We start from the raw sequence: 15,225 nt of genomic DNA, 5'->3' as shown, positions 1-15,225 counted from the left end.
CTATTACGAACAGAGAATTGTGTACTTACACTGAAAGTTCTATAGTGAATTCCAAGTTCGTAGTTTGTCTTGTGCATTTATTTCTTTTTAGTAATATTACTATGTGCACCTTTTGCCATCTCTCATATTGTGGAGTTATACTTCATAATTGGATTGGCATGATTTCAACACCAGGTTAACAACCCGACTACCGATGATAGGCTAACGAGCCTTGAAACAGTACTGTCTGGGTGGTAGTATCCACTGAGAATAAGTAAATAAATAGTCTTCTCCACTGGTGAAGTGTTACTTATTCGAGGTAATGCAATACGTGTTAACTCGTTGTGAAGGCTTCCTAGGATTTCTTCATCATGCACAGAGGTTCTTCCATATTTGAATTGTTCTTACTAATGTGCAACAACACTGCAACCTGGGCAGTCTCCATAAACAGTGACCATTTATTCTTGAATTGTTTTGAGTGCTTTCACTTGCAGAAAGAGGAACCAAATCACTGATCTGTATTCCACATTATCCATTGTGACACCTCGCTTCAATCAGTGCTGCAAAATTAAAAATAAAAAAATTGAATAATCAGATTGAAACGAAAATTTGTGTGGTTGCTATAGAGATTAAGGCACCAAACAAAAAATAATTATCTTTCTATCACAACTACTTCTGGGTGAATACAAATCTTTTTTGAACTCCCTTCATCAAAGTTTACTGTTCAGTGAATATTTTTAGAACGTTTAGATTGTCTTTTGTAAAAACTGACTTTCTGTGGTATAAGAAAGTGCATCAACATAGTAATGGTCGTCCATTTATATGTCTGTATGTTGCCTAAAAGAAAATTAAGGCATCATTCAAAACTCGATCAGAAATATCAAGAGCAACAGCTTGAGTTTTAACTTTTTAATAAAATTTGTCCAAAGATGAATAATATGTAATCAAGGTACCACCAGGGGGTGGACATACTGGAAACCATACTGGCAATGATCAGATAAAAAGCTGAGATGGTGTAAGAGCTGATGGTCGAATGATTTTTCTATTACTTGACACGAAATTGAGGTATATATGCAATGGGACAATAACTGGGAGAGAGTTTATCCTTTTTTTAGGAATTGGCTAGATATGAGCAATTCTACACAGAAAAAGAAACACTATGGCGTATGGAAGGGTATCTTAAATTTTTCCAATAACAAGACCATTCCTGAGTGAACTACTAGATTTTAAACGAAGTAACCCGTCTAACTGAGAGTGGTGAAATTATGTAAAACACCCTATAAAGTTATTTCACTCACTTTTCTATTTGTTATTATTAAGAATATCTTTAATTTCAGAATATAAGTTACCTGAATATATGATTTAGCACTGTCTCTTTGTAGCTGAAGTTCTGAGAGGCAAGCTTCAAGTGTAGATGTAGCTTCTTCACAAAATTTCACCTTGCTTTTGCTTTCTGCTATCAGATTCTGGAGCTCTTCTCTCTGTTTTTGTTCTGCCTCAGAAGCTCTCTCATAAAGATGCTCTGGCTGCTTGTGCTCAACTGCAATGCACTCGTTGCAAATGGGAATCTTAAATTTACAAAAATAAAATATTGAAATTAAAAACAGAATGTTCAGAAATTAATAAAAGTTTAAACCTAAGATACTACCAACTTATTATTATCATCAATTGGTAAGTTACATCAAATATCCAAGATAATACAGTGTAATCCCAAAATATAATTCAGGTGTTGGTGACTGTTTAAAAGTATTGTTACATACATACATACACACACATACACAAAATTCTAATTAAATCCAAATGAATCTAATATTAAACAGCAGAAATAAGTGCAAAATTAAATGAAAATAAAAAATAAGGATAGTAGAGTAGAGGGCGCTGACTCAATTTAGAAAATACAGCTGCGAGTTACAGGCTCCGAAAAAAACCAAGTTTTTGCTTATTATTTACATAATTGTTATTTTATATTGTACTTAATACGTTGTCTTATAGTTCTAATTACGCTGGTTATTTTTATTTTTATAAAATGTTTTTGTAGATATACGTAATACTTTATAAAACCGTTATTTCATTCGAATATTGCAGGCATTGTTTTGTATATAGTAATCGGGAATTCAAATTTTTAATTGAGGTAGTTAGGTAGCTCTAACGTATAATTATAGAAACAGTAATACGCTTCACTGTTTCTATTAGATAGCGTAGTATTGACATTTAATTTAATTTATTGATCTTATTAATTTAAAATATCATGCCCCAAACTAGAGCAGCAAAGCAACGGGCACAAAGTGGCAGGAGTGCTGTGACTCGGGGGAGAACTGAGGGGGGGGGCGATTCTCCAACGCATCACAGCCTTAAAAAATGTGCAACTTGTGAAATGTTTGCCGAACTATCTGGAACGGAACATGATATTGCCATGGGGGATGTCTTTGTGTGCGCGCGATGTAAGGAGTGTAAGGAAATCAGGCGACAACTCAGCGTTGTTATGGGCCTATATGAGAGTTTGAAGGACAGGGTGGATGCCCTCGAAAGATCTAAATTGAGGGGCACATCAGGCTCTCAGCTGCCCACATCAACGCCAGAGCTTGCACTTGGTCATCACGCAACACAGCGGCAACCCACAAGGCAAAATGCGCTGGTCCCACAGGAACTAGTAGTTGTTGGAGACTATTGTCAGGGAAATGGGAAACATGCTTTGTAAAAAGGATAGGTGGAACAGGACCAGAGTATGTCTGCCAGGGGCAAAGGTTGATGACGTTGTAGAGCGGATATCATCTTTTAAGGGCACAAAAGGTGATATAGTTGTACACGTTGGCACTAATGATATTAAGAGTAGGAGACCGGCAGAATTACTTAACAAGTACAGGTCACTGATGAAAAAAAGCCATGAATTAGGATTGAATTTGAAAGTGTCTGCAATTCTGCCCAGACACGATAGGAGGGAGTATATGATGAGAGCCTTGTCGATCAATTCGGCCCTGAAAAGATTGTGCAAGGCTCAAGGGGTAGAACTTTTTTCAGCCTGGACTGTACTTGTTAACAGGAGAGATTGCTTCTACAGGGATGGGATACACTTAAATAGAAAGGGTGCAAGAATATTTGCTGATGCTATCGAGGCAGTGTTAGGTGGGTCGGAAAACTGATAGCTTGGGGGGATACAAGGACTAATAGTTTAACAGTAGCCGTAGGCAGAGGCGAAGGTGATTCTTGCACAACTTCTTTTAGAATAAGTAGTGACCTGGAGCGAGGGGTGTTGGGGGTTCAGGGACAGATGTCAGTCATCGTGAAACAGGTGAGTATATGGGATGTGTTAGAGTGGCTGGGAATAGGAATAGGTGCATGTATACTTGCATGTATACCAATGCTAGAAGTATAGTAAATAAATTTGATGAATTTGAAGTGTTGGTCAAGACATCAAAGGCGGATATTGTTGGAATATCAGAGACGTGGTGTCACACAGATATAAGGAATGCCGAACTGGAATTTGGGGAGTACAATGTGTACAGAAAGGACAGACAGGATAGGAAGGGAGGAGATGTTATGCTGTTAATAAAGAAAAACATAAAATCAAAAGAAGTGCATCCAGTTGATATAGATGAACAGTGCACTGTTGAGTCAGTTTGGTGTGACATAAGCACTGCGAAAGCAAAAATTAGAGTAGGAGTGTTATAGGCCTAATGACTCGAATGAGTACAATGAACAATTGTACAGAGAAATAGAGTGGGCTAGTAAATCAGAATGTCTTATAATGGGGGATTTTAACTTCCCAGATATTGACTGGAACTTGTGAGTTGGGCACTCACACACTAGTCAGACTTTTGTGGATTTATTGGATGATTGTTTTCTGCAGCAGCATGTTCGAGAGGCAACCAGAGAAAGTAATACTCTTGATCTGGTTATCAGCAGTGATCATTCATGTATTAGGAATTTGCAGATAAAAGAACCACTAGGTGGCAGTGATCAGAGTGTACTGACGTGGGATTTACTTAAAGATTTAATTACCATCAGGGGTAAAGGAAAGGGTTTTTGCTTCCGTAAAGGTGAGTACAGTGGTCTCCGACAGTTTTTAAATTCTGTACAGTGGGATCAACTGATGATGTTACCAACAGTAAATTCTAAGTGGGAAGCATTCAAGGAATTAATCGTGGAAGCTACTAAAAGTTTCATACCTATTAAGAAACATTGTTCAAGGTTTAGGCCTAAATGGTTGTCAAATGAACTAATGAGACTCGTAACAGAGAAGAAAAATGCATGGGATGCATATAAATTATCAAGCGACTCAGAAGCCTATGGCAGATATATGTTAATCTGTAATCAGGTCACAAAGGAGGTTCGGCAGGCGAAGGCAGATTACGAGAAATCCTTGGCAAAAGATGCTAAGGAAAACAGCAAGGATTTCTTTACTTATATAAACTCTAAAAGGAAGAGGATGAATCTGATTGGTCCACTCGACATCGATGGTTCGACTGTTGATGATCCTGCTCAGACAGCAAACAAACTGAATGAGTATTTTGCATCTACATTCACACATGAGGTGTTATTAAGGTTTGAAAATGGCAGAAGGTTATCAAATTGTAGCAGGGTGCTTAATGATCTTGTAATAACTGAGAGCAAAGTGGAAGAGAAATTGTTGAAGTTAAACATAAGAAAAGCACCTGGGGTGGATGGGATCTATCCAGTTATATTAAAGGAGGCGGCAAAGCAACTAAGCAAACCCTTAGCCATAATTATGAGAGCATCCTTGGACTCAGGGGAGGTTCCCACGGACTGGAGATGTGCAAATGTATCCCCAATTCACAAAGGGGGATCGAAGGGTGACACGAATAATTACAGACCAGTTAGTTTAACTTCTGTTCCGGGTAAAATAATGGAGTCGCTGGTTAAAGATGCATTGCAGGATCATCTAGACAAGACTGCAGCAATAATTCAGACACAGCATGGGTTTGTTAAGGGAAAGTCTTGTCTGACAAATTTGATAGGATATTATGATGTGGTTACAAAGGAAATGGATGCAAAAAATATTTTTGATATCATATATTTCGATTTCAGGAAAGCTTTTGACACTGTTGCGCATGGAAGACTATTGTACAAATTGGAGCAGAATGGTATTAAGGGTAAGTTGCTACAATGGATAAAATGATGGTTAAGTGGGAGAAGACAGAGGGTGGTAATCAATGGGTGCTGCTCTTCTTGGACTAATGTTATTAGTGGAGTCCCACAGGGTTCGGTATTAGGTCCACTGTTGTTTTGTATATTTATCAATGATATTGATGAAGGTATATCAGGCTTAATGTCGAAGTTTGCAGATGATACAAAGGTTGGCAGGGTTGTTAATGACAGTAATGGCAGTGTGCTACTGCAACAGGATCTAGATAATTTGGGCAGATGGGCTAAGAAGTGGCAACTGAAGTTTAACCTTGACAAATGCAAAGTACTGCATATGGGTAGAAGTAACCCCAGAGAAACGTACCAACTGTGTAGTACTACGCTTAAGGTGGTAGAAAATGAAAAAGACCTGGGAGTAATTGTGCAGTCAGATATGAAGTTCTCTGAGCAATGTAGACAGGCTGCCAGGGCAGGTCATGGGGTTTTGTCAATGATATATAGGAATTTTGCTAGCAGGAAAAGGAGGTGATTATCCCTCTGTATAAGGCAATGGTCAGGCCACACCTTGAGTACTGCGTACAGGCCTGGAGGCCTCATTTTAGGAAGGATGTAGATTTACTTGAGCGTGTACAGAGAATGGCAACAAGATTGGTGAGGGGAATGAAGGGATCCTCTTACCAAGAGAGGCTTAAGTTCTGCAAATTGCAGTGTCTGGAGACTAGGCACCTGCACAGTGATCTGATTGAGGTATATGAGGCCTTGAATGGGTTGAGCACCTGACTTCTGATGGGATCCTTCCACTTGTTCAGATTACGAACCTAAGGGGGCATAAATTCAAATGAAGAAAAGACAGATGTAGAATAGATGTGCGGAAATTTGCCTTTAGCCAGCGGGTGGTTAATTGCTGGAACAAACTTCCATCTGTCGTTGTGGAAGTTGATAGGTTGAATAAATTTAAGGAGGAACTGGACAGGGATTTGGAGGGAATGGTGTGATTTTTTTTTTTTTTTTTTTGGCTGATGCTGCATAAGCTCATACATTTTCTTTCTTGCCACTACTACTACTACATCAATGACAGCAAATATGCGAAAACCACAGCATGTTGAGTGTATTTAACTAATTTTATGTTTCAATAAAAAGAAATTAAAGTATGCCAGTAGTGTAGCAAACCAATAGAGCGAATAAAAATTTAACAAATTTTTATTTGCTCAACATCCTTGCAAAATTAAGAATAGAGTAATGTTGGAGAAACATTATTAAATAATTTAGAAAATAGTCCAGATTAAAGGAAAATTTAAGAAAAAAAAAAAAAAGGAAAAAAAAACAAAAGGAAGAAAAAACACGTTATTATACTGTAAAAACTGATATGCATTTATTTCATACTCTGCTTTATAAGGGCTACTAAGGGAATCAAACCAAAGTGTACATATTTAAGAAAATTGGTCTAAACCACACAATAAATCAAAGTCTATACACTTCAGGTGGGATGAATTTAAGGTAACTTAAAACAAACCTGAAGAATTAATAAGACATTAATTACAGAGTGTTATAGGCTGAGTAGAGGTCAGGGAGATAATACGTGATATGAACTCTTTGATCTTCATCTGTTTCGTATGTTTTTTTTTTCTCTCTCTATAAATTTCGCTATAAGCAATCTTAAACTTTTCTTTCTGTTTTCAAGAAACGTTTGGTGTTTTCATCCATTCCATCAAACACAGAGACCATCCTGAATTTTACGAAACACTTCTGCCATTTCCTTTAATTTGAATAGCTTCTTGGGTTGCTCCTGTTCCTCAGTGGATTCGGCTCTCCCTTGCTCCTCAACTATTTGTGCATTCAACTGGGCTAGGTCTTCTGTTGTTAAATTTTCACCTCTTTCATCCACAAGATAGACTACATCTTTGTTCTCCAGGACCAGCTGCAACTCCTGGGCTAAGTTTACAATTTCTTTGGTAACAGAAGGCATCAGCTCACCTTTGTTGAAGCCTTCGTTGTTAAAAATGGAATTTTATGTTAAAAGGCTAGGATGTAATTCTCCAAAGAAATAGCTGTTGGGACACAGTCCATGTAACTTAAACATTGTGGGGGTTTCCCCAAAGTGCTTCAACGTAGTTCACTGTCTCAAACAAATGCTGTTGAATATTTCTTCAGAATTTTTAAAGCAGAAAATGAAATTTATTTACCTAGATTCTAGTTACGCCACAGGTTATTATCCAACATAGCTTGTATGGAAATGAAAATAAGAACTTATACTTATTGTTCCTTCATTCGACTTCACTCTTAAATTATACAGAAAGTATCTTTATGATTTTAGCAAAAAAATTTACTTAAGTCCGAATTTACATAATTCCGACTTACGTAAGTTGGGGACTGTTCAGCTAACCAACAAGGATCTAACTTGAGTTGGAGCTATAAAGGTAAGTGTGCAGGAGGAAGACAAAATGCAGCCAGCACAAGTAAAACAAAAAAGGATGTCTGAAACTGAAAAGTTTCAGACATCCTTTAATGAGAATCGCCACCTATTTGAGAAATGGATGGCAATTCTCATGAAAGATGACCCAAACGTGGAATTAAGCAACAAGTTAAGTTGTTTGAGACAGTGAACTACGTTGAAGCACTTTGGGGAAACCCCCACAATGTTTAAGTTACATGGACTGTGTCCCAACAGCTATTTCTTTGGAGAATTACATCCTAGCCTTTTAACATAAAATTCCATTTTTAACAACGAAGGCTTCAACAAAGGTGAGCTGATGCCTTCTGTTACCAAAGAAATTGTAAACTTAGCCCAGGAGTTGCAGCTGGTCCTGGAGAACAAAGATGTAGTCTATCTTGTGGATGAACGAGGTGAAAATTTAACAACAGAAGACCTAGCCCAGTTGAATGCACAAATAGTTGAGGAGCAAAGGAGAGCCGAATCCACTGAGGAACAGGAGCAACCCAAGAAGCTATTCAAATTAAAGGAAATGGCAGAAGTGTTTCGTAAAATTCAGGATGGTCTCTGTGTTTGATGGAATGGATGAAAACACCAAACGTTTCTTGAAAACAGAAAGAAAAGTTTAAGATTGCTTATAGCGAAATTTATAGAGAGAGAAAAAAAAAACATACGAAACAGATGAAGATCAAAGAGTTCATATCACGTATTATCTCCCTGACCTCTACTCAGCCTATAACACTCTGTAATTAATGTCTTATTAATTCTTCAGGTTTGTTTTAAGTTACCTTCAATTCATCCCACCTGAAGTGTATAGACTTTGATTCATTGTGTGGTTTAGACCAATTTTCTTAAATATGTACACTTTGGTTTGATTCCCTTAGTAGCCCTTATAAAGCGGAGTATGAAATAAATGCATATCAGTTTTTACAGTATAATAAAGTGAGTGATCTTTCCATGCTACTATAACAAACTATACCGGGAGAGGAAAAATTCTGTTCAGGATTCTATCCCCAATTTCTTAAAATGTGAAAAATTTAGCAAAACTAAAAATAACAATACATAAACAATGAATGTTTATGTACACAATACAATTCATGTGTAAATTTTTATTGCCTTTCCTGTTTTAATAAAGATTTAATTTTTGTTTTTAATGAGTAGTTAAGTGAAGTGCTTAAGCTTAAGTCAAGTAGTTAAGCTTAAGTCAGCAAGTCCAAAAATCCAAACAAGACCGTCTCCTGTTATAACATAAATGTACATATAAAAAGAAAAACATGTTTAACTCATGTCATTTCACTATAAGTCCGTTCAAAGAAACAAATCCCCAACATAAATCAGAGACTACCTATACTGAACAATGGACAGTTGAAAAATTTGGAAGAATTTCTTAAGAATTCTGTTCTCTGAAACAGCCACTGTTATCTTTGAAACACACAAACATGCTGTTTTGTAATATTGTTAATGGGATCACCAATCACCAGATTGGAGAAGATAAAGTATGGTGAATTGTGAGCAGTCTGGATTATTACCTTGGGAGGAGGGGGGGGATTTATAGAAGTTGTCAGCTGTATTATTCATGACCTTGTTTATCATGAATAATACAGCATGAATATTTTGTCTCTCTGGTTACAGTTGTTGCCGTACTGTTCTTGCCTGAGCATATCAGGGGAGCATACTCTCTAAGGGTCATTCCCTTTCAGATGCTACTTTAGAGGGTAGCCAGAATAGAAGTTCAGGAATGACAGTGTCAGTGGGTATTTGGATGTGGTCCAAGCTCTCAATAAGTTCAGATGATATGAACAGAGCACCCAAAACAGTTGACAACTTATCACAACCAGAAAAAAAGACCTCAATAACTTTGTGAAAGTCACAGATATACACATCAGCAAAGCTGACAGGGGAAAGTGGAGGATACCGAAATCTTATTAATACAGGAACTTATCTATATCAATTTCATGATCTTAGATGGATAACACTTATATTAATAATAAAACAACTCTGCTAAATGACAATGACATACAGGTGAAACCCATTATAATGCAATGCTCGGGGCAAAGAATCACATTGTGATATAAGCGGGATCATGTTACAACATTCTAGCCATTTTTCGGCATTCAAACTTCATACGTACTACAGTTTTGCTTGTCTCTTTTTTTGCTCAATAATTGCAATACTATGTCCAAGAAAATTCATGCAAAGAATAATAATGGAAATAATATGCAATTACATTGTTTCAATCTTTTATTGATGCACTGTACAATAAAGTATTAAAAATATATATATATATATATATTCATGTTGTTAAATATACCTAAATGCAATAAACACAAACCTTTTGTCACAAAAACAATCAATACTCATAAAAACTGCTTTTCCATGTGGTTGTATTGACTATCATGTTTGTGTTTTGAAATTAACAAACGGTCGAAAATTCGGAAGAAAAAGGAAATCAATGCACTGTGTTCTTTCAAATACTAGGTAGACATTAGCGAACAAACCTTTGCTCATTTTAGTAGTTACTTTTAAGTCTTTCATATTTTAAAAAAAAATTGAATCAAGGGTTGACTGTTTCACTATCTCTTTCTTTCTTTCTTTTCAACAATTTCAATAAGACATTAACTGTAAAATTGAAAGGAATCTACCTTTTCTGTTTCAAGAAATTTAAGTCCAGTTTGCAAACCAGCGAGTGCCTCTGTGATACAAGTTAACAAGTAAAGTTACAAGTAGTTTATTATTGTTCTTACAGAAATCAAAGGATAATGCATATCACTGATTTGCATTAAACTGAAAAGTTTTTGTTTGTGTTTGTATCTCCGACTTGGAGGAGCTGTCACATACATGTGTAAACTTTGTTGTTAACTTCCATTTCTTATGAAGAAATACACATCATACTCAAAGGTGTGCTATCCTCATTAAATTTATTAGATTATTCCATAGTATATATTCAGAATATGTATAATTCTCTCGAAACATACTTATCAAAATCACATAGAATTATATTTCTTCAGATTATAAAGACATTCTTACCTCACATGTATGACAATAATATTTCATCAATTCCCCAGCATGATTTGGGCAAGTGAGAGGCTTATGAACAGTTATCCCATCACCTGCAGATTTCATTTCATCAAATGATACTACCTACAACACAACAAGAAAGCAAAAAAGCTAATTTCAATTCATAGAATAATTGCAAGAAAAAAATTATACATTTCAAAATTCATTTAAAAGCTGTACAGAGAGAAGGTGACAGCAACAGGAAACAGACAATTATATAAATTAACCTGGCACGTACACTCAGCAATATGCAAATCTTTTTCTTTGTAGGTACCATAAGTAGGTAATATTAAAAGGCACAATGTAGTATAGTAATATTAAAAGGCACAATGCAACCACTACATTTTGCATCTCTACCTCATTTTAACTTACATAGTGATTTCCAGAACTGCATTAATAGCTTAATTTGAAGTAAAAATAAAAGGGGGGGGGGGAGAGCAGAGATTTTAGTTGTATTGTATCAGTTCTTTCTTTTAAAGTTGAAACTTTGTATCAGGACTCCCAAGTTATTTTATACATCTTTGTACTTCCCAATGTTGAAAGGGGTTTCAGAAAGCATTGTCGTTAAATTTTGTTCTGCATTAATAATTATTAGTTAAGAAATGGAGGAATTACCTCTATTATGTCTTGTAGAACACTTCAGTGCTGATGCTCTCCATTGTTGAATAACTATACAATTAGTTTACTTGTATTCCACACCCTCGTAGACAAAATCAATGATGCAATGCACCATGGAATCGGACGCCCGCGGACCCCAAGCCCGACCCCAAAATACATCGAATCACCAACCCTAATCTTTGAGTGAGAGAATACAATATGTCCGTATTTTAAAAATAATTTAAATGCTTTGAAATCAAATAAATAATGAAACCATATTTTTAACTTTGAAAACATATTAAAATATAAAAAACATTAAAAACTAAAGAATTTTGTTAATGTTTCTAGTTAAGAAAAAACTAGTTATCTATTAATTAATAATTATGAAATTTGTTTGTGAAACAAATGCATAACAATTAGATGTTTCTGAAAAGAGCAGAAGTATTGAACCTTGATACATTTTATTCTTAAGATTTATTATTTTATGGCAATAAATATCAGGAAAGGAGATAAGCTTCATTTGTTTTTGGTATGCTAAATATAACTAACTGCCCTATAGTTTTGAACATCAATTTTCAACTAGATTTATACACAGACATTTTTAATCCCCCAATGCTAATATGGTGTGACAGATGCCACTTTTTAATTCGGAAATAAAATTACCCATGTACCTTTACAAACCAATATTCTTTACTCACTATACAGTATTTTCTATTTTCATTTATTATGAATTATGAGAAATTGCTTTTTTGCTTGTCATTTAACAAATGCCAGTTGAGCAAGTCTTTCTTATAGGAAACTCCCATTCCCACATGGCTTCGGTGAGATGCCAGTGAGATTTATTTAATCTTTCCACAGACTTTAGCTTTGCTGGCAAAATGTAAACAGCTTACAAAAGGACAGACATTCACATTCACCTGCCAGACTCCAAACAAGTATCTGTATTTCAATTCAGTGGATGAGTGACCTAAAATTCTAAAAATATGGTTAAAACATTATGGTTTTGTCTTCTTTATTTTTGTCTGATAATTTTGTAACTGAGTTCAGTAAATCATAATTAGCAGACCACTGTTTTCAATTCAGTAGAAAAGTTGTTTTTTTTTTAAATTAAATCATAGCGTTGTGGAGACGACATGCGAGCACTGTTCCATTTAAGGGCATTTACAGGGTAGGATACCAAATTCTATGTAAACATTTGGTACGTGGAAATTAATGACTGTTCTAGTATGATGCTGCTAACTTTATAATATAGGATCACAGTATTCTAGTACCAAAAATTTTTATTTATATCTACAGAAAATTACACATTAATTTTCAAATACAATGAAATATTTTCTATTGGTTATACAACTACAAAAAAGCTTCTTCAAAGTCTTAATTTTTTAAATCACTTAATTTCATTTGTAATTTCCTTCTTCAACAGAAAACCTTAGTCCCATTAATAAGTCTTTAGTCTGGGAAAATAAAATAAAAATCCCATGGCACAAGGTCAGGTGAATAAGGAGGATATTGAAAGAGTTACAATGTTTAGAAAGTATTCAGAATTTATTGCACAATGAATGGGTGCATACTGTTATTGAATAGTTGCAATATTAACTGCTCACAGATGTGATCTCTTGCTTCTGATTGTACCTCTTAGTGCTTAATTACAGTAAACCCTCGATTTAACGGACCAGACAAATAATAATACAGTAATGTACATATTAATCTCGACCATATTTTTTTTAGGTTATACAAAACTTCAGTGTTATTATTAATTAAAAATTAATACTAATTACCTATTTCCATTATTGTTTTGATAATTACCTACTTTTATTTTTATAATCAAATTCAGGAAATTGTTTTTATTCTTTTTGAAAACGTGTTCAAATAGCTGTTTTCCCAGATAAGAGAAGGTGGTGACTAGCGAGCTGAACGTGACTCAGGACACTAAACCGCAGGTCTACCGACTCACTTTGTTTCGGTCTCAGTCTGCCTCAAGCTATCGGGCGGTCAGGTTGTATACCGAGTGTTTCTGTGATTTGTGACTTTATTTATTAAATAATTTTGCAATCCTTACAATTTAAAGTGGCACCAAGTGATAGAGTTAAAAGAAAGCGTGTGAACTTAAATGTGGCACAGAAATTAGAGCTAATTGAGAAATTAGAACAAGGTGTCTCAGTAGCAAGTGTTTGTGAAATTTACAGCGTAAAAAAAAAAACTGTTTATGATATCTGTAAATCAAAGGCCAAACTGCAACATAAATTTTTTATTGTACAGTACTGTATATCGTATTAAAGCTTTTTTTTTTTTTTTTTTTTTTACATTAAGAACAATAAATAATGGCCCCCCAGGTTACATTCGATTTAACTATTAGTCCGTTAAATCAAGGGTTTACTGTATTTCTAAGTACATAGTATATTAACAGTATGAACTCCCGGTATAAATTCATAATGAATAATGCCTTTATAGTCAAAAATAGTTCTAGTATAATTTTACTTTTAGACCTGTCAATCTTGATTCCAATCAAACCTCTATGAAAATTTCATTCAAAGAACTGGCATTTTGTCTATATGTTATAAATTAACACTTTATCTCTTGCCAATGCTGCCTCCAGCAATCCTGGATCATGATCACAAATTTCAACCAGTTCTTTTCAAAGTAGTAGTAGTGGCATCTGATGCAAGAAAGCAAGTGTATGAGCTTATGCAGCATCAGCCAAAAAAAAAAAAAAAAAAAACACCACACCATTCCCTCCAAATGCCTGTCCAGTTCCTCCTTAAATTTATTCAACCTATCAACTTCCATAACGACAGATGGAAGTTTGTTCCAGCAATTAACCACCCGCTGGCTAAAGGTAAATTTCCGCACATCTAATCTACATCTGTCTTTTCTTAATTTGAATTTATGCCCCCTTAGGTTCGTAATCTGAACAAGTGGAAGGATCCCATCAGAATTCAGCGTGCTCAACCCATACAAGGCCTTATACACCTCAATCAGATCACCGCGCAGGTGCCTAGTCTCCAGCCACTGCAATTTGCAGAACTTAAGCCTCTCTTGGTAAGAGGCTCCCTTCATTCCCCTCACCAATCTTGTTGCCCTTCTCTGTACACGCTCAAGTAAATCTACATCCTTCCTAAAATGAGGCCTCCAGACCTGTACGCAGTACTCAAGGCTTGGCCTGACCATTGCCTTATACAGAGGGATAATCACCTCCTTTTCCCTGCTAGCAAAATTCCTATATATCATTGACAACCCATGACCTGCCCTGGCAGCCTGTCTGCATTGCTCAGAAAACTTCATATCTGACTGCACAATTACTCCCAGGTCTTTTTCATTTTCTACCACCTTAAGTGTAGTACCACACAGTTGGTATGTTTCTCTGGGGTTACTTCTACCCATATGCAGTACTTTGCATTTGTCAAGGTTAAACTTCAGTTGCCACTTCTTAGCCCATCTGCCCAAATTATCTAGATCCTGTTGCAGTAGCACACTGCCATTAACAACCATGCCAACCTTTGTATCATCTGCAACTTCGACATTAAGCCTGATATACCTTCATCAATATCATTGATAAATATACAAAACAACAGTGGACCTAACACCAAACCCTGTGGGACTCCACTAATAACATTAGTCCAAGAACAGCAGCACCCATTGATTACCACCCTCTGTCTTCTCCCACTTAACCATCCTTTTATCCACTGTAGCAACTTACCCTTAATACCATTCTGCTCCAATTTGTACAATAGTCTTCCATGCGCAACAGTGTCAAAAGCTTTCCTGAAATCCAAATATATGATATCAAAAATATTTTTTGCATCCAGTTCCTTTGTAACCACATCATAATATCCTATCAAATTTGTCAGACAAGACTTTCCCTTCACAAACCCATGCTGTGTCTGAATTATTGCTGCAGTCTTGTCTAGATGATCCTGCAATGCATCTTTAACCAGTGACTCCATTATTTTACCCGGAACAGAAGTTAAACTAACTGGTCTGTAATTACTCGTGTCACCCTTCGATCCCCCTTTGTGAATTGGGGACACATTTGCACATCTCCAGTCCGTGGGAACCTC

General features: G+C 35.8%; 1 protein-coding gene across 2 annotated transcripts in view; it reads right to left on the bottom strand.

Annotated features, from left to right (window-relative positions):
• LOC150090550 (protein meiotic P26-like) overlaps positions 1–15,225 on the bottom strand; it is a 187,433-nt gene that overhangs the window by 114,229 nt on the left and 57,979 nt on the right. For both annotated transcript variants that reach the window (XM_090371419.1, XM_090371429.1), the window contains exons 5-6: positions 10,541–10,654; positions 1,329–1,547 (exon numbers count right to left, since the gene is read on the bottom strand). In XM_090371419.1, the coding sequence (XP_090227545.1) occupies positions 1,329–1,547; positions 10,541–10,654 (333 nt within the window). The remainder of the gene's footprint in view (positions 1–1,328; positions 1,548–10,540; positions 10,655–15,225) is intronic.

This window comes from Mastigoproctus giganteus, chromosome 1 (assembly GCF_048544385.1).
Source record: "Mastigoproctus giganteus isolate SK-2022 chromosome 1, ASM4854438v1, whole genome shotgun sequence".
Lineage (NCBI taxonomy): Eukaryota > Metazoa > Arthropoda > Arachnida > Uropygi > Thelyphonidae > Mastigoproctus > Mastigoproctus giganteus.
This window is presented reverse-complemented; position numbering and strand designations above follow the sequence as displayed.